The following is a 27,721-nucleotide window of genomic DNA, read 5'->3' as shown; positions in this document are numbered from 1 at the left end:
AATTACAATTAACTATGACAATTACAAAAGAAATAAGTTATGAAAAGAAAAAAGAAATTCAAGAAGTTGGTGAAAACATGCCTGACTTTAAAGAAAGGAGTTTTTAATTTTAATTCAAAACCATAAACAGCCAAGCAAAATGAATTTTCAAATTGATATAATTTTTAACATAATAAATTTAATATTTAATTTTAATCATAATTATTTAGAAAATACTATGTATTCACAATTCTATGTGAGATGGGAATATTTGCTAATGACACTACATTCTATTCATGACATGCAAACACATAAAGCGCATATCTAAAGCAATGCAGAATCTTTAGAAAATGACCTCCAATCTGCAATGGAATGGATGAGCTTAAACATGAATGGTTAGATCCAGTCCTAACCAGACAAAGTTTCTTTCCTTTAACAATTATAAGAAATGTCTTCAGCCACTGCGAATCAAATATTCAAACTCCTCGGTCTAACACTCAAATTGACATGAACATAGAAGATACTGCCAAGTCTGCTGCAAAGAAGGTGAACTCCATCTAGCGGACTAGAAAACTTCTCATACCTTACAGTATCCTATACATCTATAAAGCTACCATTCATCCATGTACAAAGTATTGTTGCCACATATAAGCACATGAACTATCCCTATTGGATGATGGAAAAAAAAACAAAGAAAAAAAAACAAAAGAGTCTCTACCCGTATAAGTCTTGCGTTTTCAACCATGCTCCAGCCCTGAAGCATCACTGTAATGTTACTCCATGTTTATTTTACAAGTATTTTACAGAATAATGAGTTTACTGCAGCTGTACCACCCTCAACGTAAACACTCACAACTAGCAGTAAAATCCCACTCTTTCACTATAAAAATCCCAAAATAAAAAAAATAAAAAATCTATTTACATAACTTCCTTGGATTGCTTGCTTTTGGAATTCCCTCTCTGTTTCTCCAAGTGTACTAAGATTCAGAAATTAAAATGTAATGTGGACAAACATCTTGCTGCACAACTCCCCACCTAGGTTGCACCCTTATAAATTTAGTTCCTAATCATAGTAACCACTTGCCTCTTAATGGCAATATACATTATTTCGAGTGAAACAAAACTAAAAAAAAAAAAAAAAATCTATATTTTGTGTGTTCTAAATTTTCAGTTGTTTCGCATACCAACATTTAATGAACTTTGCAGTGGTCTTCCAGACAATACTGCTGATATGTGCATAAAGGGAAAATTATTGAAATGCTGTAAATGTTTGAGTGTCACACATGGAACTGAAGCATGCCAAACATGTAACAATTACTATATATTACTGTTAGTTTTGATGACAGTGATATATGGTGAAAGGGGATGGAAAGGGAGACAATGTGTCAAAATGACACATTTATGAAAGATGATGATTCTCTAGAAAATTATCAGCACTAGGAAATTTCATCAATGAAACGTCTAAGCTATATCTGAAATGTAAAGCAGAAAGGATATTGTCTGTCAATGCCACATTCATGAAAATGTTTGCAAAAGTTCTAAGGATTCTAACGAAAAACATTCATTCAGTGATGGGATCGATCATTGTTGAAGAAAAACCCGGAAGCAAAGAATTAACACATTCAAATAAATAAAATCCATTTTCCTACACAATGAAATTTGGCGATAAAAAGCGATTTACATAAAAAAAAAAAATGTGAACATTCAAAAGATTTCATGAAATCTACAATTTCATTGTCATGTTCAGTTCTACAATAATCTATTATTTTATTATCAGCACTCCTCACCTTCACCTTTGTTGAATAATAACGACCTGAATGATTGACAAAGGCTAACCTTACAGTTAGCTATATCTCCCACAATTTCATTTCATTTAAAAATGATTTTTAAAGCAAATTGTGGGTTCAGATAACCTGTTGCATCACTTTTACTAATACTCTCAGGAAATGTATGACTTCATCTATCCAGTTATGAGTGAAATGGTAGGATAAACTAGACTGTAAATCTTGATAGAGCAACTTGTCAACTTGTAAGGAAAACTAAATTAACATGAATATAGCCATGACAGTTTGTCCACCAAAAAAATCAAATCAAGAAAACCCATTCAAAAGTATTATCCCCCTGAATTTTGACTCCTCACACCAAAATTTAACCTAAAATAAGCAAAATTTACAATTTTTATATAAGTGTATAGTATGTTATTGGTTAGTTACTTTCAAATTGGACTTTTGAGGGTTAGTATTTTTAATATTAACAAAGTTAGATTTTTTTTTTGTTAAGCACAATTTTTTTTTTTTTTTAAATCAAACAAAGAAATTTTCTTATTCATTATGTATTTAATTTTATAAATTTCTTGAATTATCAAAATTTTTAGAATACTTTCCTCATTTTCATGATTCAATTTGCGACAAAACTGACCCAGAAAAATAATTCTTGCCCTCCAACCAATAAATTTCTAGAAAAATAAATCACTGAACAATATTCCACATTGATAAAAAATTAAAACAAATAAAAAGAAACCACAAAAAACATGCTCTGAAATTGAAAAGTCATTTTCTTAAAAATATATTCCTCATACAAACTTTTTTTTTTAACAAAAATTGCTATTTATTATTAATAAATTATGATATTTGAATATTTTTGGTGAAATAACTTGTAAATAAATTGGAAAATTTTGAACACATCAAGGTTTTGCATGTAAACAAAAACATATTAAGATATTTTAGTAATCAAGAAATGTAAAAATAAAAACTTGATTTTTAAATCTTAGGATATTTTATACTTTTATTATTTTTAGTTACATTTTACAATAAAATTAAAATTTTTATCCACATAAAAGCAATCTTACAACAAAAAAATAAAGAAATAAAATAAACTTATCCTCTTTGAATGCAGTAGTTTTTTTTTTTATTTTTGCATGTTTAAAAAATTTAAATTTTCATAAAAATCTTTACTCTTAATTACAATTAATTTACTTTTGTTTTTTTTTAACAAATTGATGAAACTCAATTTATGATTTTGCGGAACCTTCATTTTCTCTCTTTAAAGTGGTATTTGGTTATATTGAAATGGTTAGCTCCAAAAATGTCTGCCAAATATTAGCAATGAGTTTTGTCTGATTTTGCAAACACTGACAGAGCAAATTAATCCATCAAATTAATTTGTTTTCTGATTTTTATAGATTATTTTGCAAATACTGATTTTTTGCAGATTGTATTTTTGTGGATTATTTTGCAAATAATAATTTGTTTTTTGCGGGATATTTAAAAAAATTTTTATTTTGCAAATATCCCAAATTAAAGATTAGCATTTTTAAGCAATGAAATATCCCTTAATCCTACAACTCTGAATCAAGGTGGCAACTACTCTTGATTTCTCAGTTTATTCAGAGGGGTTTTTTTTAGGGAGTGAGGATACATTGTCACCATTAACGTAAGGTTAGTGGTAGGATTAAGGGATAATATGTTTTACTTTATAAGAAATAAATAATAAAATTAAACAGTGTTTATTAGAAATGAAATGAAATATATTCCAAAGTAACCATCATAATAATAGCGCAATCAATATAGAATATTGCTGATGAAATGATCTTTTATGATGAATAATTTGCACAGCAAAGTAATCCATAAAAATCAGATGACAAATTAACATGGTGGATTCATTTGCAAAACTAGAAAAAAAACTAATCAATAAAATTTACAAGCCATTTCTGGGGCTAACCACTTCAACATAAACTGTTATTTTAAAAGAAAATATGATTTCACCCATAAAAACCCCCAAAAGAAACCAGTATTCTTTAATGGCAAATAAAATCCATGACAGGAGTTAATAAATTTAGGGAATTTCTAAAAAGATCCTGCTCACCACACAAATGAGTCATGCATAAAGTTTTTGGTTGAAATAACACAATAAGTTATACCAGATTGACTCGCACATGCAAACTGGTAATAAAACATTGTCTAGTTTTAATGACAGACATAAATAAATAGAGCACAATGCAAAGAGGGGAATAAATCTGTTCATATTATGCCACATGGGAGCTAACCCCACGGTTTAACATGCTTTTACAAAATGATAAAAATATAAAACATTATGTTTCTGAATTTTTGAGGTGAGGATTGGTTATTATGCAAAATACTCTAACCACATGAGGACTTGTGGTGCAGTCGGGTTAGAGTACTTGGAAAAATTCAGTTGTAAAAGTGATCTTTGAAGGTTCAATCCTCAGTGCAGGGTGACCGAAAATACAATTAAAAATTACTTAGGACTTCTATCCAGTCATGGCTGAGAAAATGAGAACTATGGATTAAATAAATCTGTGGAGATTCCCGATTATGACAGAAAGACTCCCAAGTTCGGCAAGATACATCTGCAAAAGGTCAAATGGTTACATTGACAGAAACGTTGTGAAAATAACACTCAAAGTGAGAATAGTAGTTTGAAGAATTTAAATAATACAAATATAAAACGTTTTTATTTTAAAACGTTGCATGTTTAATCAATATGGTTCAACATGGTATAATGTATTCTATTAATTTTTTTTTTAACAGTGATATCATATATTTACTCATTCAAATGAGTTCCAGCTTTGAAAATCCTTGCAAGTAAATGATGTTAATTTGAAGACCCCCCCTTTGAAAATGTAGGCTGAAAGAAAAAAATTTTTCATTATAATAATTAGGAATATCCATAAATTTTTTTAATAAATGTTTATTTAAATATTTTAAATAAATGTTTATTTGCATATTTTAAATAAATGTTTATTTGCATATTTTAAATAAATGTTTATTTAAATATTTTAAATAAATGTTTATTTAAATATTTTAAATAAATGTTTATTTGCATATTTTAAATAAATGTTTATTTACATATTTTAAATAAATGTTTATTTGCATATTTTAAATAAATGTTTATTTGCATATTTTAAATAAATGTTTATTTGCATATTTTAAATAAATGTTTATTTGCATATTTTAAATAAATGTTTATTTGCATATTTTAAATAAATGTTTATTTGCAGAAACATATTGAATGTAACATTTTTAAATATAATAAATTAAATTGAATGTATTTGGATGAGTAAATATATAATATCGGCAACAACATTAAAGAGAATAGTTTTTATACAATAATAAATTGTTTCAGAATTTGGTATGACACTTCTGCATGTTAGTGACATAAGGCGAATGCGTGTAGTTTAGTTTCAAGAACCACCGCCAGATGTCACTTGTCAAAGAATAGGGGTCAATAACTCTTCCTTTTCTAAAAGTGTGTGCAAACTAAAATTATATTTTGCTACATTTTTATATAATCTTTCTGTAAAAAAAAAAAAATTATTCTTAAACCTCTATAAATGTTTCATGTTTTTTTAAATTATATTTTGCTACATTTTTATACAAACTTAACGTAAAAAAGGCAAATAATTCTGAAAACAATGTATAAATGTTTCAATCATATTTATTATTAATTAATGTTTTGACGTTCACATTTTTGTGTTATTTATTTTGTTGTTATATATTTTTTTGTTATTTATTTTGTTGTTATATATTTTTGCGTTATTTATTTTGTTGTTATATATTTTTGCGTTATTTATTTTGTTGTTATATATTTTTGCGTTATTTATTTTGTTGTTATATATTTTTGCGTTATTTATTTTGTTGTTATATATTTTTGCGTTATTTATTTTGTTGTTATATATTTTTGTGTTATTTATTTTGTTGTTATATATTTTTGCGTTATTTATTTTGTTGTTATATATTTTTACGTTATTTATTTTGTTGTTATATATTTTTGCGTTATTTATTTTGTTTTTATACATTTTTGTGTTATTTATTTTGTTGTTATATATTTTTGTGTTATTTATTTTGTTATATATTTTTGCGTTATTTATTTTGTTGTTATATATTTTTGCGTTATTTATTTTGTTGTTATATATTTTTGCGTTATTTACTTTGTTTTTATATATTTTTGTGTTATTTATTTTGTTGTTATATATTTTTGTGTTATTTATTTTGTTGTTATATATTTTTGTGTTATTTATTTTGTTGTTATATATTTTTGTGTTATTTATTTTGTTTTTATATATTTTTGCGTTATTTATTTTGTTTTTATATATTTTTGCGTTATTTATTTTGTTTTTATATATTTTTGTGTTATTTATTTTGTTATATATTTTTGCGTTATTTATTTTGTTGTTATATATTTTTGTGTTATTTATTTTGTTGTTATATATTTTTGCGTTATTTATTTTGTTGTTATTTATTTTTGCGTTATTTATTTTGTTGTTATATATTTTTGTGTTATTTATTTTGTTGTTATATATTTTTGCGTTATTTATTTTGTTGTTATATATTTTTGCGTTATTTATTTAGTTGTTATATATTTTTGTGTTATTTATTTTGTTGTTATATATTTTTGTATTATTTATTTTGTTGTTATATATTTTTGTGTTATTTATTTTGTTGTTATATATTTTTGCGTTATTTATTTTGTTATTTATTTTGTTGTTATTTATTTTGTTGTTATATATATTTTTGTGTTATTTATTTTGTTGTTATATATTTTTGTGTTATTTATTTTGTTGTTATATATTTTTGTGTTATTTATTTTGTTTTTATATATTTTTGTGTTATTTATTTTGTTTTTATATATTTTTGTGTTATTTATTTTGTTGTTATATATTTTTGTGTTATTTATTTTGTTGTTATATATTTTTGTGTTATTTATTTTGTTGTTATATATTTTTGCGTTATTTATTTTGTTCTTATATATTTTTGTGTTATTTATTTTGTTGTTATATATTTTTGCGTTATTTATTTAGTTGTTATATATTTTTGTGTTATTTATTTTGTTGTTATATATTTTTGTGTTATTTATTTTGTTGTTATTTATTTTTGCGTTATTTATTTTGTTGTTATATATTTTTGTGTTATTTATTTTGTTGTTATATATTTTTGCGTTATTTTGTTGTTATATATTTTTGCGTTATTTATTTAGTTGTTATATATTTTTGTGTTATTTATTTTGTTGTTATATATTTTTGTGTTATTTTGTTGTTATATATTTTTGCGTTATTTTGTTGTTATATATTTTTGCGTTATTTATTTTGTTGTTATATATTTTTGTGTTATTTTGTTGTTATATATTTTTGCGTTATTTTGTTGTTATATTTTTTTGCGTTATTGTAAACAGTAACACTTGTTTATATTTGAGGTTCACATAATGGCCACTAGATGTCAATTTGCTTTCGAAGAACGGGTTGATAACTCGTCTGTTGCTGTTATGTCACTGACCTGCAGAAGTGGTTTTTGTACTAGTGCACTTATTGATCCGTGCTGAAATAATAACGTTATTTAGAAGGCCATTCTTAACATGGGGAGGGGAGAGTGTTTTGTACCTTACAATTTAATAAAAACAGATATCATAAAACAAAAACTTTAAAAAATAGTGCGGATCAATAAGTGGACTAGCACCCAGAATGTTTTTTTAGATGAGGATTGATAATTTGCATCATTTGAATTATTCAGATACTTTTCTAAACTTGGTTGCCATATTCACATTTCAGCTAATGTAACCGACTTTATGAATCTTTTGAAGCTTAAACATAATCTAAAAAAAGTATAAATGTTAATTTCTTTCACTCAGACTGGTAGTTCTCATCCTGGATGTTACCCAACCGAAACGTTGTGAAAATAACATGGAAGATAAGAACAGTAGTTCAAATAACAAATGTTTTGAAATCGTAACAAGCGACATTTTTTTTTTTTGACTAGGAATCCACTTAAGTTAATATTAACCTGTTGATGAAATGCAGTAAAAAAATATTTGACTTTTCCATGAATGTTGAATGAGCTGATAAATAATGAAAAACTGAAACTTGCATAAATTTTTTTATCGATTTGTTGATGATTTAGTGTCAGGGTGTTTACATTTGGGAGCAGGACAAGTTCAAGACAAACATGGATAAAATGAAAAATAAAAGGAAAACTATGGTGGATGGTCAGGGCTGGATGTTGAAAAAGGTTTGTAGATGATTGTTTTGATTTTATTGTTATAGCGAAAGACTAGTAGTTTACTACTTTGTCGCAAGAAAAGTACAAGATATAACGTTAATAGTGGAATCTCAAGAGTTAGATAAAAATGCAGTAATGACGGTTCTGTACCTACATTAGCTTCTCAAAATTTTCAAGGTGTACATATAAGGGCTTGCCTAGGACATCAAATCCTCTTAAATCGTTCCTAGGCATCAATTATATAACAGAAGAGAAAGCGACACAGGAATTAAGAAATCAAAATAATCAAGGAAAAGAAAAAGATAAACAGAAACGGAATGTGCAAGAGACCTTTAAAACTTATTCTCTGCAACACATCCCTATAAACGAACCAAAGGGCGCTAGCTGTCAGAATTCCAAACCTACTTCCATCTCAAGGTTGTAGCCATAGAAATCTTCATCATATTCATAATCGTTATTATCCGATTCTTGTTCTTCGTCGTTTGAAGTCCCACTTTCTTCAGTGTCACATTCGGATACCTGACTATTGGCCTGTAAAGCGCTTGAATAAGTTTCGTCATATTTGTCGTAACTTTCCAACATGGCCAAAATGCTTGATGAAAGTAGTCCAGAAGTGACCATGCTAATGTGGTCAACTGGTGGGGGTGTGTGGGCTAGAGCCATGGGGAGAGTCTCGGAGACTTCGTAAACAGTGGTTGTGTAAGGGGCTTCATTGTTTAAAACAAAAATGCTGTTACTCGTAGATGCTTGGAGCTGGTAGCCATATAACTGTGCATTGTGGTCAGAAAAGGAGGCTGGAACGGGAATTCGTCGCAGAGAGGTGATCCACTTGCAGCGGGTTTCATCTAGAACTAACGCTGGCTTGCCTGGGAGGTAGACGAAGACCGTTTCCTCTCGGATACACATTATGTACGGCCGAGCAAAGTCATCGTAACTGATGTCAGGGGGTGGAATATCCCAGCTAGAAAACTGTTTGGTTTTTGCATCAAACATTGCAAATCCTACAGATTTCTTGATGCAAAACTCCTCTGAAGGACCAGTGCGATGACGGTACCAGAGAAAGATATACTGGTTGGCTTTAACAACTGCCCTGCCAAGACTGATAATCCTCGAGCCTGGAATGTGATAACAGGTATAAAGATTCGTCTGAAGGTTACAAAGAAACAAGTGGCCGGTGCCTTCTTTGTTGCCAATCAAAAAGAAATTGTTGTTACAATATACAATGGCAGGAGGCACAGTTCGGTAATTCGTCAAAGTTGTTCTATAGCTAGGATTGTAATAGTCCACCGTTCTAAACGAGTACAAAGAGGTTTTCTGGGTTTGCAGGTCTACTGCAAGAACGTTTATTTTGAGCATATCAGTAGGATAAGGAAAGCTAGAGCACATGTATATATATAAATAGTTATTGTTAGCAAGCACGTTACACAGAGTTTGGCGAGGTGGAATTAATTGAAGAAGACGCTCTTTTGCGATTGGTAAAAAGTACCATTTTTGTTCAGATATGTTGTACACTAATAATTTGAAGAATTTCATTCCCTGGTTCCACACCACGGCAAGTAAAACTTGCTGGCTGAAATCAAAACCGTGCGAGGAATTTTCTGTGCAGATAGCGCTTGCTTCCATTAATTTGTTGCAACCAGGTTGTTGCATTTCATCGACTGATCCATGGTAAGAATGCCACAAACTCGTCATTCCGGCCCGGGCAAGATCTCGCCCGAAATAGGACGCCTCGTTTGTGAAATCGCATACCCAAACTTTTATACACATATTCAGTTCCTCGTAAAATTGTCTCCGATTATCAGAATCATACTCGACCCACCTGTGGATTAACTTCTTTAGGTCTTTGTGTCGTGTATGCTGCACGACAGCAGGGTTTTCTAATAAAACTAGTAAACAGGGGACTGAGAGTTCTAAAATATCGTCATGAAATATCAAATAGTCGTGGAATCTGGCTTCTATAATTTTCTGGCAATATTCTTTCACTTCGTACAGACAGTGGTCTTCAGCCAGGAATCGGACCCGGAGACAGTTGTTTAAATCAAGGTTGCCGAGGTCTAGGTAAAATTGACGACAAAAATCTTTGACGTCGTCCAGCAAGAGGAAATCTGCAATACGGAGAACGTCCTCGACATTTTCTAGGGTCACTGCAATCGTCCCTGTGTAGATGTAGTCGAGAACGCTGGCGAAAACCACATCGTTCTGTAAGGAGAGCGACTCGGACAGATCCACTTCTTTCGTGGTTTTTTCCTTCATATCGCAGGTAAACATGGACAGAAAATACGGACTCCATAGGGATAAGATCGCCTTGTGGGCAGCAAATCGCGCTCCACGAAGTTTCAGGGTAACATCACATAGTTCCCCAGTTTCTCTTTGCCGAAGCAAAGGTCGGATGATGAATTCATGGATATTTTTGGAAAAATGTTTTTTGGTTACTTTCATGTAATGAGACATAATTTGTCTCAACTTAACAAGATTATCTTTAAAAGATTTTTTCTCAACTTATACTAGAATTATATAAAATTGGGATTTCTTAGTTTTACGTTTTCATGATAATCTCAAAATAAATACAAAAAATAAACTTCATTGATAGAAATCATAGCGGCAAGATGAAATGAGCAGCATATTTCCAAATTTTTATTTCTTTGTTTACGACTCTCTCTGTATTTCTTTCATCTTTTATTTCGCGGTTTTATTTTGTTAAAGTATTTTATATATATATATATATATATATATATATATATATATATATATATATATATATATATATATATATATATATATATATAAGCTGTAAAGTTATTTAAATAAAAATCTCTTTTGTTGGATATCGGATTTTTATTTTGCTTCGATTCTCCATTTTTAAAAAAATGTTTTTAAATCTATTAAAAAGTTGGAAGGTTTGAAGATTCGGGTCGTAGACACACATTATCTTTTATATTTTTTATGTGTGTGCGTTTAGGGTGAATGCAATTTCAGATTGACGGTAACCGTAAACTTTTTTTTTTTTTTTTAAACCAATTGTTGTCAAACAGTGCAGACATCCATTTTCTCCGAGTTCATTCATTGTACGTTCCCGTCAGTTACGGGCCGAATATATAATCACATTCTCCATACGGTTACGGTAAGCAATTGTCCAAAGTATGGTCGATGGCAAGCGAGGCTGGTGTGAAATCATAAAATAATTGTTAGATTTCGTCCTGGCCGAGTGTTTGGTAATAAAATCACTTTCTTCTTGATTGTCATTATTTTGTGATAGTTTGTATGTAGAACAATTACAGAGGACGACATCTTTAATGAGCTCCTAGCGGCGAATAAGCAAAGCTAAGGGCAGATAACTGACGAAATATAGTAGCCGTTTATCCGTCAACTCCCACCACGCGTATTATAAATGCTAATAAAACTAAGTGTCGCTTATCCTAGAATTTTGACTTCTCTCGGTTTTCTTTCTTTCCCTTTTTTCTTTTAATTTTTAACTGCGCTAGTTTTGGTGTGTGAAGTTGTACATGTGCACCATATTCTAATTCTTCTCGAAATAATTTGTGATTCTACCTTTTTTGGCGATTATTTGTAAACACTCCAAAAAACTAGTTGGGAAACGAAGTCCTAGCAAGCAAGATCTGTCGAACAGCCAGACTGTCGATAATAGAAGATTTTTACAATATTTTACAGATTTTTAGCTATTGCCAACATAATTACTTTTATCACCGCCTTTGTAATTTTTTCTTTTTATAAAAGTCAATCTTTCCTCGAATTTTAAATCATCTATACAATAGAGTGTGTGTTATTTTGTGTGTCACGCTTACGTTTTTTTTCTTTCGAGTGACTTGTTTAATTGTTATAAACTTCCATTTCTTGTAATAAATAATTTTACCAATAATTCTTCATAAGTTTTGGTTTCGATTATAGCTGATGGCACTCAAGTCATCTATTTTTTTTATAAATAATTTTACCAAGAATTCTTGATAAGTTTTGATTTCGGTTTCGATTATAGCTGAAGAAACGCAAGTTATATATATATATATATATATATATATATATATATATATATATATATATATATAGTTTCAAATAAAATAGGCGGAAGTTTCTCAAGAGCTCTTTCGGCTATCATCTCATCAGGAGAAAATCGATAGCGTAAAAAAATAATATTATGTCGAAACTTTAAAGAGTTCTAATTGGGAACTATTGAATGTGCCAAAAGTGCGGGGACAACTAAAATTAAGTTTATTAACGTTTAAAAACAATTAAAATATTGGCACAACGAGGGAGAAAAAAAAAAAAAACGGAAGAAAAGATTCAAAGTTCCCCAAAGAGAAACAATGCGTTTACTGTTTCCTTTTGCCGGCACAAAGAAGGTTTATGCACCTCAATAGAGACAGACTCCAAAGTCTTTAAATGGTTTCTGGAGTCCGCTCTATGTAGCACCTCGAACCATTCTATTTTATATCTATCGGCACAGCACGGGTTGTCAACCAAATGCTGGCCGATAGCAGAGTCCAAGACAGCAGAAGGAGGGAGACTACCAGACCCTATCCTCCCTTGTCTGATCTTCGATGGAAGATGCTGATTTATATGAGTCAAAAGATGCAAGGATGTTCGCCCAACATAACCAGCATCGCACTGGCATTTGAATTGATACACAATATTGCTATTTTGGATGTAAGGCAAACTACCCTTGTGAAAAAAAGGAAAAGCAAGTCTCGTAGTATATACCAAACGCAAGGACACAGAATAAAAGCAGTCATAAATACTTCTGCGAATCTGTTTGGAAAGTCTGTTACTCTTTTCCTCAATCCATGGTAATTTAAATAAACCGGGCATTTCAAAGGTCCAAACTTTTTAGGGGATTTAAAATCCGCAACCTTTTTGAAAATACAGTCATCAATAAGGTCAACAGGATAACCATTATTGATGAATATTTCCCTGATCTTATTGAGTTCAGTGTCTAATCTGTTAGGCGAACAAATCATGAGGGCTCTATGTACCAAAGTATTAATTAAGCCAACCTTACGTGATTTTGGTACAAAAGACAACCAGTTCACATATAGCCGAGTAAATGTCGGCTTCCTATAAATTGTAATGAGAAAGCCCCCCCCCCTTGAACGTTCAACAAGAACATTAAAGAAGGGAAGCAAATTGTCCTCACTTTCCATAGTGAACTTTAGAGCCCCATGCAAAGAATTCAACCTATCAAAAAATATTGACGCTTCACCTTGCGGTGGAAAATGTGTGTACAAAATCTGTGGAGTTTAGTTTTTGTGATATTATGTACTGTCAGGTCGACAGGGTTTCAATGGGGAGTCCATTGGCCCCAACTTTACCAGATATTTTTGTCGGATACTATGAATCCGTTCTGTTCAACTCTATAACAAAACCCAGTACATATTTTAGATATGTTGACGACACTTTTGCTATTGTTCCATCGCAAGGTGAAGCGTCAATATTTTTTGATAGGTTGAATTTGTAGCAGAAACAAATAGAACTCTTTTCTTGTGCGTCAGTGCCTCCCCTGACTGTGCGATATGGCACATACTGACCAATCAGAGGCATAGCGCAGGGATCTTCCTTACCCCTTAAGGAACTATAACTGCTTCCGTCCCGGACGAGAAAAACTCTACTCTTTTTCCAGCATGACGTCAAAGAGAGCGGACCTGTTTCCTCACACTCTCTCTCTGCCTACACCGGTATCTACAATTCCCACTTGGGATTAACTACCGGGCAAAGGCAGACGAGTTCTATCCTAGCTATATCTAAATGGCATCATGCCCTTGCTTCAATAAACCTTTTCTTTGCAAGTTTTATGAAGTCGTTTGTTCGTTTATTCAGTAGCTTGTGTTGAAATATTTATTTTATTAGGGAGTGCCTGAAAAGCATTAACTCAACTCTCTAAAAATTCTTTGCATGGGGCTCTAAAGTTCACTATGGAAAGTGAGAAGGACAATGTGCTTCCCTTTTTTTTTCTCTCTCGTTGTGCCAATATTTTAATCGTTTTTAAACGTTAATAAACTTAACTTTAGTTGTCTCCATACTTTTGGCACATTCAATAGTTCCCCATTAGAACTCTTTAAAGTTTCAACATAATATTATTTTTTACGCTATCGATTTTCTCCTGACGAGATGATAGCCGAAAGAGCTCTTGAGAAACTTCCGCCTATTTTATTTAAAACTATATATAAATTCTGTACCTCCAAACATTATATATTTTCTTCATAAGTTTTGGTTTCCGTTTCGATTCAAGCTGATGCACCCAAGTCATATGAATATATATATTTTTTAATTTTTGAAATCACAATCTATAAGAATCAATAGAAAATTAACTATAATAATATATACAAAATCTGCATGAATTAAAATATCATATGAAATGAGCAGCATATTTCCAAATTTTTATTTCTTTGTTTACGACTCTCTCTGTATTTCTTTCATCTTTTATTTCGCGGTTTTATTTTGTTAAAGTATTTTATATATATATATATATATATATATATATATATATATATATATATATATATAAGCTGTAAAGTTATTTAAATAAAAATCTCTTTTGTTGGATATCGGATTTTTATTTTGCTTCGATTCTCCATTTTTTAAAAATATTTTTAAATCTATTAAAAAGTTGGAATATTTTAGTAATCAAGAAATGTAAAAATAAAAACTTGATTTTTAAATCTTAGGATATTTTATACTTTTATTATTTTTAGTTACATTTTACAATAAAATTAAAATTTTTATCCACATAAAAGCAATCTTACAACAAAAAAATAAAGAAATAAAATAAACTTATCCTCTTTGAATGCAGTAGTTTTTTTTTATTTTTGCATGTTTAAAAAATTTAAATTTTCATAAAAATCTTTACTCTTAATTAAAATTAATTTACTTTTGTTTTTTTTTAACAAATTGATGAAACTCAATTTATAATTTTGCGGAACCTTCATTTTCTCTCTTTAAAGTGGTATTTGATTATATTGAAATGGTTAGCTCCAAAAATGTCTGCCAAATATTAGCAATGAGTTTTGTCTGATTTTGCAAACACTGACAGAGCAAATTAATCCATCAAATTAATTTGATTTCCGATTTTTATAGATTATTTTGCAAATACTGATTTTTTGCAGATTGTATTTTTGTGAATTATTTTGCAAATAATAATTTGTTTTTTGCATATTTTTCAACTGGGCGTCCCCTGCTAGCTTTTTCAGTTTTAACAAAAGAGCTACAATAATATCAGGGTGTAGCACCCCCCCCCCCTAATGAACTATACTCTCTTGCAGATCAATGCTTCCCTGTAAGTTCTTCGGCCATAGACTGGCCAATCGACAGGCAGGGCGCATTGATCCTACTGTCCCCAAAAAGAGTGCAGGGGACATCCAACAGTCAGCACAGAGCCGCGAGCAAAGACACACCTTCCTCTCCTCCTCGCCCAGCACCGACAGTCCGACTTGGACCTGACTCAATAACTTCGAGCTCCACCACTATTATCCCATTGAATAAAGACTTGCAAATGTTTAATGTTAAAAGGAGTTTGTCATTTTTATCGAGGGTTCTAAAAGATAAATAATTAGCTGGGGTACAACTACCCCATTAAAAGGGCATTTCCACTTATGCTGGACATTGATAGAATGTCAACATCAATATATTACATACATCACTCACGGCGGAGTTACCAATTTATAGGTACTGACTGTAGATTAACTAACTTGTAAGGGTGTGAGTCGGCGTTCACCAATTCATAAAAGGGATCTATCAATTTTTAGGACCGAGGTTGCAGGTGCAGGAATCTCTTGAAATCGAAAGTAGTCGGGTACCAAGGGACTGTTAAAGATAAATTTAACAAAATCGATGATTAATAGAAAGGTGTCACCAGTATCCTACCCTCCTCATGTTAAGAATAGGTTTCTAAATAATAACATCATTATTTCAACATGATACCTTCTGTGCATAAGTAAAGAAATATTAAAAACAAGTCCTAATAAGTTACATCAAACACATGAAACGATGGAATGAAACCTGTTGAAAAGAACATAATCCTCATCTTTATGTACTTGAGCCATAGTTTTTTTTTTTTTATATATATCGCTAACTATATTTTTTTTTTATATATATCGCTAGCAATATTTTTTTTTATATATATCGCTAGCAATATTTTTTTTATATATATCGCTAGCAGTATTTTTTTATATATATCGCTAGCAATATTTTTTATTTTTATATATATCGCTAGCAATATTTTTTTATATATATCGCTAGCAATATTTTTTTATATATATCGCTAGAAATATTTTTTTTTATATATATTGCTAGCAATATTTTTTTTTATATATATCGCTAGCAATATTGTTTTTTTATATATATCCCTAGCAATATTATGTTTTTTATATATATCGCTAGCAATATTTTTTTTTATATATATCGCTAACAATATTTTTTTATATATATCACTAGCAATATTATTTTTTATATATATATCGCTAGCAATATTTTTTTATATATATCGCTAGCAATATTTTTTTATATATATGGCTCGCAATATTTTTTTTATATATATCCCTAGCAATATTATGTTTTTTATATATATCGCTAACAATATATTTTTTTATATATATCGCTAATAATATTTTTTATATATATCGCTAGCAATATTATTTTTTATATATATATCGCTAGCAATATCTTTTTATATATATCGCTAGCAATATTTTTTTATATATATCGCTAGCAATATTTTTTTATATATATATCGCTAGCAATATTGTTTTTTTATAAATATATCGCTAGCAATATTTTTATATATATATATATATCGCTAGCAATATTGTTTTTTATATATATCGCTCGCAATATTGTTTTTTATATATATCCCTAGCAATATTATGTTTTTTATATATACCGCTAGCAATATTTTTTTTTATATATATCGCTAACAATATTTTTTTATATATATCGCTAGCAATATTATTTTTTATATATATATCGCTAGCAATATTATTTTTTATATATATCGCTAGCAATATTATTTTTTTTATATATATATCGCTACCAATATTGTTTTTTTATATATATCGCTACCAATATTATTTTTATATATATCGCTAGCAATATGTTTTTTGTATATATCGCTAGCAATATTTTTATATATATCGCTAGCAATATTTTTTTATATATATCGCTAGCAATATTTTTTATATATATCGCTAGCAATATTTTTAATATATATCGCTAGCAATATTTTTTATATATATCGCTAGCAATATTATGTTTTTTATATATATCGCCAGCAGTATTATGTTTTTTATATATATCGCCAGCAATATTATGTTTTTTATATATATCGCTAGCAATATTATTTTTTATATATATCGCTAGCAATATTATTTTTTATATATATCGCTAGCAATATTTTTTATATATATCGCTAGCAATATTTTTTTATATATATCGCTAGCAATATTTTTTTTATATATATCGCTAGTAATATTTTTTTATATATATCGCTAGCAATATTATGTTTTTTATATATATCGCTAGCAATATTATGTTTTTATATATATATCGCTAGCAATATTATGTTTTTTTATATATATCGCTAGCAATATTATGTTTTTTATATATATCGCTAGCAATATTTTGTATATATATCGCTAGCAATATAAATTTTTTATATATCACTAGCAATATTATATTTTTTATATATATCGCTAGCAATATTATTTTTTTATATATATCGTTAGCAATATTTTTTTATATATATCGCTAGCAATATTATTTTTTATATATCGCTAGCAATATTTTTTTTATATATATCGCTAGCAATATTATTATTTTATATATCGCTAGCAATATTTTTTCATATATATCGCTAGTAATATAATTTTTATATATATCGCTAGCAATATTTTATATATATATCGCTAGCAATATTTTTTTATATATATCGCTAGCAATATTTTTTTTATATATGTCGCTGCTTGTTTTTACTGCAATGCTTTTATTTACCCATGCTTTTCATGTGACAGGTCTGTTAGAACTTTCGTGAAAATAGTGAATAATTCCACCCCATCTTTCCAAGCTTATAACTCCTCGAAAAATTTAATTCAAGCCCTAATTTATTTTTCAATTAAAGGAGCAAGGACCAAGGTTTCAAATAAAAAAAAAACAAAAAAAACAACGTGTTTTTTTTTTTTAAAAAGGTTTTAAACTTCGGACTTTACAGGTAAATTTCTAAAAAACACTACTTTTTTGTTTTAAATTTGAATATATTATTTATTGACCTTTTCTCTTCAATTTGTGATATATAAGACTTTGGTACATAAATTAATTATTTACTTTTTAATAGAAATTTCAAAATGGGGAGGCGTGAATTATTCGACCCCCTGTCTTTCCAAGCTTATAACTCCTCGAAAAATTTAATTCAAGCCCTAATTTTTTTTCAATTAAAGGAGCAAAGACCAAGGTTCCATTAAAAAAAAAGAAAAAACAAATAACATGGTTTAAAAAAAAAGGTTTTAAACTTCAAACTTTACAGGTAAAATTCTAAAAAACACTACGTTTTTTGTTGTTTTAAATTTGAATATATTATTTATTGACCTTTTCTCTTCAATTTGTAAATTGATTATTTACTTTTTAATAGACACTTGAAAATGGGGGGGGGGAATTAAAAAAAACGTTTGTCTAAAATATTATATTCGATTTATTGGAAAGAACATAAAATTTCACATTGACCCTGAAAATATCGTAAAAATAGAATCAATAGAAAAATTGATAGATTTTTAAAGTTTAAAAATTGAAAAATATTGAGTTCGGAAAATTCATTACTGTTTAAAAAAAAAAAAAAATTTCTATTACTTTTAAAACAACTTTAATAGTTTATTTTGGAAGTATAATCCATAAAGAAAATAAACAACCCACTTTTAAAAGAGAAATTACGAGATTTTTATATTTTATTCGCAGTTTCGTGTTAGGGGTGTCAAATTCCTACAAAAATTCTGATACACCTATGTGTACGCCTACGAGGTTGTTTTAAGTTTTTTCACTGAAACATCGTTTAAATATATTACCCTGAAGTATTATCAATTAATACAGTTAAAGAAAAAATAATTCACCACCACCACCACCACCACAACAACAACAACAACAACAACAACAATAATAATAATAATTTAAAAAAAAACTCATTTAAAGATTTATTTGAAAATTAAATAAATATTTATCTTTAAAGATAAATATTTATTTCAATGAAAAAAAAAAGGCACCGTAGCATAGCTTTTTCTCAAATTTCACATGTTCATGATAAATAAACTGTTTAAAAATATAAATATCTATTACTTTATTGTCACTAAGTCATGGTGGTAATAGACAACTTCTTTCCCAAGGAATTTAGACATTGACTTAGATTTAACTAAAAACAAAAATTGGTTAAATGTCCTTAAAACACTATTCATGATGAAGGGATCATTTTATATATTATTTGATTGGAATTCATTAAGATGAGTATTATTTATTAATTTTTATTTTATTGCGGACTATTATCCTCATCTTTCTTAGTTGTTGTTTCAGGACGTTTCGGCCAACTATTCCTCTGGCCTATCCGTCGCGGTTACCACCTCACAAAGGCCAGAGCAATAGTTGGCCGAAACGTCGTGAAACAACTAAGAAAAAGATGAGTATAATAGTCCGCAATAAAATAAAAATTTATCATTTTATATTAAATAAAGTTTGAAATATTTTCTTTTGATCTGTTTATTTTTATCACCCATCTAAATATAAAGTAGAATCTCAATTTCTTTTTCTGGGTGAATTAGCATAGGGTTTACTGATAAAATACCACTATTTTATTTTTACTAAATTATTATTTTTAAAATAGAATTTTGAAAGTTACATTTAATTATTATGGTATAATTTGGCCATTAAATTATTATGGTATAATTTGGCCATTAAATTATTAATTGAACCAATCTTATGATTATGTTTTAATTTCCATCTAAAAAAATTATTGGATGCAAAGATGTTAAACTTTCAGTTTGGTTAGCAATTTCAGCATGTGCTAGGAATTAGTCACCCCTCATGTAGCCATTACAATGTAGCTTCAAAATTATGCAATCGAAATTAACTGCTTATTACTGAATTTAAAAAAAAACAAAAAACATCTTTAATCGTGTTAGCAGGTGAAAAATTGCAGCCATCTTGTTTGTATAAAATAAATCGGAACGAAAACATAAACAATGGAGCAAAAACAATAAATATCACACTGATACAATTCCCTCAGGTCCATTTGGAAAATTCAAAAAACCTTTCCTGAGTTTTCCAAGAATTATCAGTAGGAAATTACCTCTCCGTTGAACTCTCCAGTGTCTTACATAAGCAAATGCGATCATTTTCTTTAAATTCTATTTATAATTATTTTCCACCTTATCGATTTTCATAATTTTTGGATATAATCATTTTAAAAATACGAGGAATATGTAGATACCATTGTTTTCATATGAAAGTCAGTATTACGATTTCCATAATTTCTGATAGTTCTGATAGTGTAGAATAGTATTTCATGAGAAAAAGTACGATTTCAAAAATAAATAAATAAATAAAAATAAAAATGATCTTATTTATTAAAAATTGAGGGCAAATACCAAACGGAGTGGGTGATAAAACGGTCCAATGGTACCATTAAACTTATTTATTTTAATTAAATTCCATACCATTTTAAGAAAAATATTGAATTTTTGTATATAAAAATAATTAAACTTTTCATTTTTATGTCTTAAGCACGTTACCACGTTATCACTAACTTGTTTTTATCTTTTAACAATGGCAACGTTTTTTATTTATTATAAAAATTTTGAAAAAATATATTTCATTTTTTTTTTGTCAAGTTATATAAAAATGTTACATGACGTTTTATTTTCAAATTTGTTTGAGCGAAATAAAAATAAATATTGAAATAATAATTTTTGATTTCTTTTCCTTTTGGAAAAGTTAATATTCTATCTATCTATCTATCTATCTATCTATCTGTCTATCAAGGTATTTATTTACTTTCTCACTGAGCAAATTAGGAACAAGGCCGTTTTCTAATGTGGAGAAGGGGAAGGGGGGCAGCTCCCCCGAGAGCAGAGAAGTGATGCCTCTTGGTATATAGGGTTGCCCCTACACGGACCAGAAACTGATTGCCACACGGACAATGGTCTTTCAGTGCAGCATCTCCGAAACAGATACTACACTTTGATGCCCGGGCTATCTATCTATCTATCTATCTATCTATCTATCTATCTATCTATCAAATCTTAATCTATGGCTCTTTATACTAATAAAACTTTGTGGACTTTAATTTTCATGTCGCTTGTTTATCTCCTTGCACACTTTATGGCGTCACAGAGCAATGACCTCATAAAAGTTGCCATCACTAAAATATGCCGCCACTAAAATAGAACTGGGGATAACCTTAACCTTTTATCTAAACTTCCCTTGAATCACGGGTCGTCTACTAGAAAAAACAGTCTAGGTCCGAGAGATTTAGTATACTTTGTCGATCTAGTGTACTTTGTGGATCTTGTTTGCTTGTTATTTTGTGGCTGAGCACACTTTATGACACCATAAAGTTAATATTCATCCATTTTACAATAAATAAATATAAACGAACGATGCTAAATTCATCCAGCTGTTCCACAAAATATTAGTAAAGGGAAACAACTCTGTCAAAAAAAAAAAAATTAATAACATGGCGTCATTAGCAACGGTTTCCCAGGATCAACACAGAACCGTTGACACCGTTTCTTACCCTCTTTTGGATCGACAGAAAACTGTTCTATCAACCTGGTCTGATTATAGCGACGATGGCACACAAAATGGGATATTACACTTAAAAAACGACAATTTCATCGACGACGATTCCTCTCTTCAAAGGCATAACAATGTAAATACAAGTATTTTACCTAAGTCTGGCATAAACAATAACATCATAGAAACAATCGATGATTGTGAAGTCTATCTGCATAATTCCCAAGATTTTTACCAAGAAGGTTTTCTGGAAAAATTTAGGCAGCTCAGAATGGCCCACAAACAAACTCTCGAATCCTGGCAAAAGTTGTACGAAGAAAAACATCCTGTTAAATTAACTACTTCGTCTAACTATGTTGAATACCCGGTCCATAAGGTGGACATAGAATATGATGAAGAAGAACCGATTGAAAATATACATTGTGGGTCAGGAATAGCAGTTGATACTCGGACTTTCCCTAGGAAGATTCCGGTTTCTCCAAGACGCAAATCTGAAGGATCTTTCAAAAATAAGCCAATGAAGAAAAATATTGAAAACAAGTCTTGGTTGAAAGATCCTAATATTAGACAACATTCTTGTTACGCTCATCATAATTTTGAAAAAGACACTTATAAAGAATTTATGACTCCAACCAGGCCGCTTCAAAATGAAGGGTTTTTATCAAGTTCAGTAAATAATATAAAAGCAGGGTTTTCAGAAAAGCCTGGTTTAGACTATTCGTTTGGGCTGAACTCATTTCCTATATATGATGTGGAAAATTATGATGACCAAGATGATGGTAGTTGGCAGCATCGGTTGACCATTCCGAAACCGTTTAATATGACAATACGAGAGGAGATTAACCAGAAGAAAAAGAGCAGAAGTCTTTTAGAATACGAGAAAGAGTGTGAAGAAAAGAGGAGAATCGAGGAAGAAGAATGTCAAAAAATGTTTAAGGCAACACCCGTTCCTGATCATGTGTTTATGCCACGTTATGAAGACATACGCAAGAAGAATGAGATGAGACGTTCATTGGTGAAGGAGCAGACTAAAGAACTCCTCCGTTCGCAGGAGAAGCCTTTTAGTTTTACCCGCATTCACTGGGATGACGAGAAGGAAGAAGAGGAAATCAGAGAGCAATACAATGAAAATTTAGCCGAAGAAATTCAAGAAATAGAGAAAAGAAACATGATTAAAGCCAATCCGATTCCCAAACACATTTTGGATTCTTTAATCGACGAGAAACTAAAAAGCGACGCCAAACTACGAGAAGTGAAGAGAAAGCTCAGATCCTTTGAACTCCTGAGGAGTTCATACACACCAAAAGGTATGGAATTCCGGCAGAAACTGATGGAGCAAAAGTTGGAGTCCAAATCTAAGGAAATAGAGAGGAAAACAAAGAAACATAATCCTAAAATCCATTATGACCTACCGGATTATGATGCCTTGTATAAACAGTTCCAGAAGGAGTTGATGAAAAAAAAGAAAGTGATTGAAAATACTAACGTTCAGCCATTTACATTCCGTACGGATGAACTCGTTAAAGAAAGAAGAATGAAACAAGCGTGGAAAGAAGAATCACAAGATGGAAGCGAGTCCAGATTTGGAAAGCTTTGTAAATCAAAAAGTGAGTGAAAAAAAAAAAAAAAAAGTGGATTCGGTTTCATTTATCCTTCCCTCTTTTAATATTGTTATTTATAGAACATGTGGTAAATTTATAGATTAACAGCCTTCACTGACAGCCCCCGCCCTAAATCCTACTTTTTTTTAAAGACTTATTACATGTGGAAAGCCTAAAGCTTGACGTGAAAGAAGGGATTTTTTTTTTTTTTTTTTTTTTTTTTTTTAGAATTTAGAGTAAGGGATTAGTTTCGTATATACATTCAACGTAAAAAGATACCCATTTCCGGGCCATTCTAACTTTTTAGGGCAGTTAACCAAATTATTTTAACATTAACTCTAAATCCGACTAGCAAAGTAATAAAACCACACGTAATGGCAAGAAGGACCCTCTTCCCCCAAAATATAAAAATAGAGACGCAGACACACAGTATTTATCTACCGTAGCAAAAAAAAAAAAAAAAAACAAACAAAAAAAAAAAGTTCTAAAACGCTAGAATGGCTTTGAAAGTTGGAATCATCTAGCCTCTTTTTTTTTTTTTGTTGTTGTTGTCTTTTTACTGTAGGTTGCAAAATTATCAAAACTATCAAGAAAAATATGCGTTTTTGCGACCTTGCCACTCAGACCATAGAGTTAGTGGTAAAAGAAAATGCTCAACATTAATTAATACCTATTTCAATGCATTATTTATCTTATTGTAATAGCTTCAATTTCTTTTTACATTTTTAAGTAGATAAATTATGGTTAATTCCTATTTTAGTCACATATATTTCGCATGAAATGGTTTCATCGATATTTTAAGCTTTTGGAGAAAGCTTGTTCCTCACGTTAAACTGACCTCTTGTCACATCCACTCTTTTGTGAGAAAAGAGGCAGATAAATACTTTTGTAGAAATACTAAAGCAGTTTAATCTGCCGTAACAAATAAACAAACAAAAAAGAAACATACGTACATACAAGTATTTTATTAGGAATATAAGTTATCTCCCTTAATTATGCAACTACGCTTCAATCAGTTTACGTTAAATTGGTGCAAGTCTAGAGTTCAACCTGATTTAAAAAAAAAATCTTTATGATGTACATTCCAATAAAAGAACGAAAATGTCATATTCTCAAAATCACGTAAATTTATCCAACAGTTTTTGTTAACTAAGAAAATCAAATTAACATCAAAGTGATAAGTAAGTGATAACGTTGTGCATTGTGCATTAATCCGCCAATAATAATAAATAAATAATAATATAAATAAATAAAGGGAGACAACTCAATTCGAACTACTAATATCAAAATCAGCCTTGTAATGGTTATGATTTACTATTAAAATCGCTAAAAATAGTAAAATAGTGATTTATATATATATATATATATATATATATATATATATATATATATATATATATATAATAATTGACCAATTTACGTGAATTTTGGAATCTGAATATTTATTCTGTGACAAATATGTACATCATAAAGATTTTTCTGTATTTTTTAAATTAAAATGTAGAATTTCATTTTTGGGGGAGGGGAGATTTAGCAGAGGATGCGAAACTGCAACAATGCAGTTGCTTTGGGGAGAAGGAGGTGATTGGGATAATTAATACTGCTGATTTCAAATTTTATTTTAACTATTGTAATCAATTGATCAATGATACTCAAGTTGTTGGTAGATCACTAAAATTAAGAAATTGGAATACCACCTACTAAACTTGACTAAACTACTAAGCTGGTGAATTAAAAAAATGCAATCTGAATGTGAGAACACTTTAGAAGAACGGTATGCAAAAAAATTCTTGGAAAAAATATCATAGAAACGTATGGAATGCTTCGGACTGCTTTTAGACCATCTTGCATAAATTGAGCGTCAGTTTTTGAGTGGCATAAGAGATTCAAGGAAGGCAGGGAGTTTGTGAGGAATGATGAGAGGTGTGTAAGGAGTAAGGAAGTCAGAACATCCGAGTTGATTGATCACATAAAGAATTTCATGGATAAGGACCATCGTGTGTATAGTGCACGATGTTAATGTGGGAACTGTACATACAATTATTTGCAAGGAACTGAAGACGTGGAAGATTTGTGCAAAGTTTGTGCCAAGGTGCAGTCCACAACTCTAACCTTGTCACAGATTACTTGACCACTTCACCCTCATCCTATAGTCCAAACCTTGCTCCCTATGACTTTTGGTTATTCCCTAAGCTCAAGGAAAACCTTAGATGCTGTCGTAATGAGACAATTGAAAAGATGAAAGGCTGTGACGAGGGTCATCGACAGGCTCACAAAATAGGGCTTCCATGGAGCCTTCTGGACGTTGTTGGAATGGTACAACGAGTGCATTGCAGCCGGGGTAGATTACTTCAAGGGGATAAGAGTTTCATCTGTGTACTATCGATAAAAGTGCCCATATGAAAAAAACCTGGAAACTTATTTAAGGCACCTCATACGTAAGTTTTGAAGTGTAAGTGGCCTTAGAGACACTTGTGGTAGATGAGAAATGTTCAAGATGAATGAAGTTACCTCTTTTCTTTCTTTGTTCATTAAACTTATTTTCCCCTTCTTTTTTTTTTAACTTCTTTCATGGCAAGAAATTAACCAAGGTGGTAGGTTTTTACTGAGAACGACTGCTTATAATCCTCAAAGCAATACTTTAGTGCTTTTTTTGATGGAAATATCTCAAGACAAGGCATGAAGCCACTTAATATAAGGAGCTAACAAAAATGAAAGATGATTATAGCAAAGACAGGAGATTCCTATCGATCTTAATCTTGAAATGAGCAAGGCTGTAAGTAGTTGAAAAACAATCAGTATCAAGAGAGTTCCACAACTTTGTAGTTCTTCCAGTTTGATTGAAAGAACCCGACAGGACGCTAAAAGCAATAATAACTTGAAAAAATCACAAATGAAAACAATACCTGTAATTCTACTTGGTATGTGCAGTAACCCTAATGAATTGAGCTTTTCACCTTTTATTTCTGGTTTTGGTACATGAATATTAATTCCTCAGCATTTACGAGTACACAAAGTAGAGAAATGCAAATAAAAAGTACACCCGTAATTTGTGTGAATCAATGTGATAATTTGATGTATTCAGCTTACAAATATGAAACTCTTTATCCCAAAATCACTTTCCTGTGTGAAAGTATGAGTCAATCAAGTAAGAAAACCATTAGAAGCATCTTATTATTCGGGTTTTAATAAAGTTCTCACCCAATCAGCTAAACATTTTCAGATTAATATAAGCAATATGTATGAATAGATTAAAAACATATACAGAACCAACTAACAATAACGACAAGACTAGAGCTATTAAGAAAACACTAGTCATTGTACAACTAATGAGAAAATTATCAAAACAAGTAAGGCTGACAAAGTTGATAGTGAAATTGCTAGTGGAATCTATGTCTAGAGCTGGAAGAAAAGTTACATAGAAGAAAAATAACAAATCTTTTTATTTTCAATAGCTGTAATAAAAAGCAAATTATAATAGCATAATAATAAAAGAAATATCTATGTGTAAGAATGAGAAAGCAAAAGCAAACAAAGATACTGCCTATCTTTTAGTTTTGCTTATGCATCGGCGACAATTGTGATCGATTGAAAATGAATGTGCGAGACAAATAAGCACAGAAAAGTTACCAAGTTGATACATGCTATTTCGTTTATTTCTTTGTTTATTCAGTTTGCTTTTTCCTTTTCTTTCTTTCTTTACTTTTTCACGGCAATGGGGCATCAGACTTTTACATCGAACGAATGACAAAAACGAATGGCTTGTATAGCCACCCTCTTTCTTTCTCTGGTTGTTTCACTTTCAAAAACAAATCCGAGTCTCATAGGAACGTGTTAACTCAGTATTTTTCAACCAATAAAAATTATTTCAAACCTCCAAAATCATCATTCCTGTTTGACATTAAACAAACTTATAAATACATCTTCCAGAGTGACATGTGCGATGTGCTTCGACTCTCAACGTCAAGAACGCCCATCCTAGAAACATGGGTTACCCCAAGCTGAAATTCTTTTAAGCTTGTTGCTATATCTCGATTAACAACTCTGCTACCCAGAGGACGGGGACACACACACACACACACACACACACACACACACACACACACACACACACACACACACAACGTAATTTTGAAACAAACATTTTGACACTTTTGTCTGATTTAACTTTAAAACTTCTCAACAAACTTTAATCTCAAAGTAACTTTTACATCTCTGTAAAATTGCTGATATAAATATATTCTGTTCATTAACTCATGTTTTTTTTCGCTTTCATTCCCCAAATTCTATTGTTGAGTTAGCACTTGCTAACTGGTGACCCATTCATAACTTTCATGTTTTTAGCCATCTTTTTCATTCACC

General features: G+C 30.0%; 2 protein-coding genes across 3 annotated transcripts in view; one reads left to right on the top strand and one right to left on the bottom strand.

Moving 5' to 3' along the window:
- Nucleotides 1-66: 66 nt before the first annotated feature.
- LOC145256402 (uncharacterized) lies at nt 67-11,341 on the bottom strand. Its single transcript, XM_080115265.1, has one exon. The coding sequence runs from the start codon at nt 10,440-10,442 to the stop codon at nt 8,379-8,381; it is 2,064 nt and encodes a 687-aa protein (XP_079971391.1). The 5' UTR covers nt 10,443-11,341; the 3' UTR covers nt 67-8,378.
- Nucleotides 11,342-21,574: 10,233 nt separating this feature from the next.
- LOC145256400 (protein FAM161B-like) overlaps nt 21,575-27,721 on the top strand; it is a 70,033-nt gene continuing 63,886 nt past the window's right edge. Inside the window, exon 1 of one of the 2 annotated variants that reach the window (XM_080115263.1) lies at nt 21,575-23,365. In XM_080115263.1, the coding sequence (XP_079971389.1) occupies nt 21,700-23,365 (1,666 nt within the window). In that variant the 5' untranslated portion in view covers nt 21,575-21,699. The remainder of the gene's footprint in view (nt 23,366-27,721) is intronic. The other variant, XM_080115262.1, reaches the window with a different exon arrangement.

Source organism: Euprymna scolopes, chromosome 32 (genome assembly GCF_053919585.1).
Source record: "Euprymna scolopes isolate OS-2025 chromosome 32, ASM5391958v1, whole genome shotgun sequence".
NCBI lineage: Eukaryota > Metazoa > Mollusca > Cephalopoda > Sepiida > Sepiolidae > Euprymna > Euprymna scolopes.
This window is presented reverse-complemented; position numbering and strand designations above follow the sequence as displayed.

Excerpts from the sequence above, each read along its gene's own strand:
- LOC145256402 (XM_080115265.1), bottom strand. The coding sequence starts at position 10,442 with ATGTCTCATTACATGAAAGTAACCAAAAAACATTTTTCCAAAAATATC.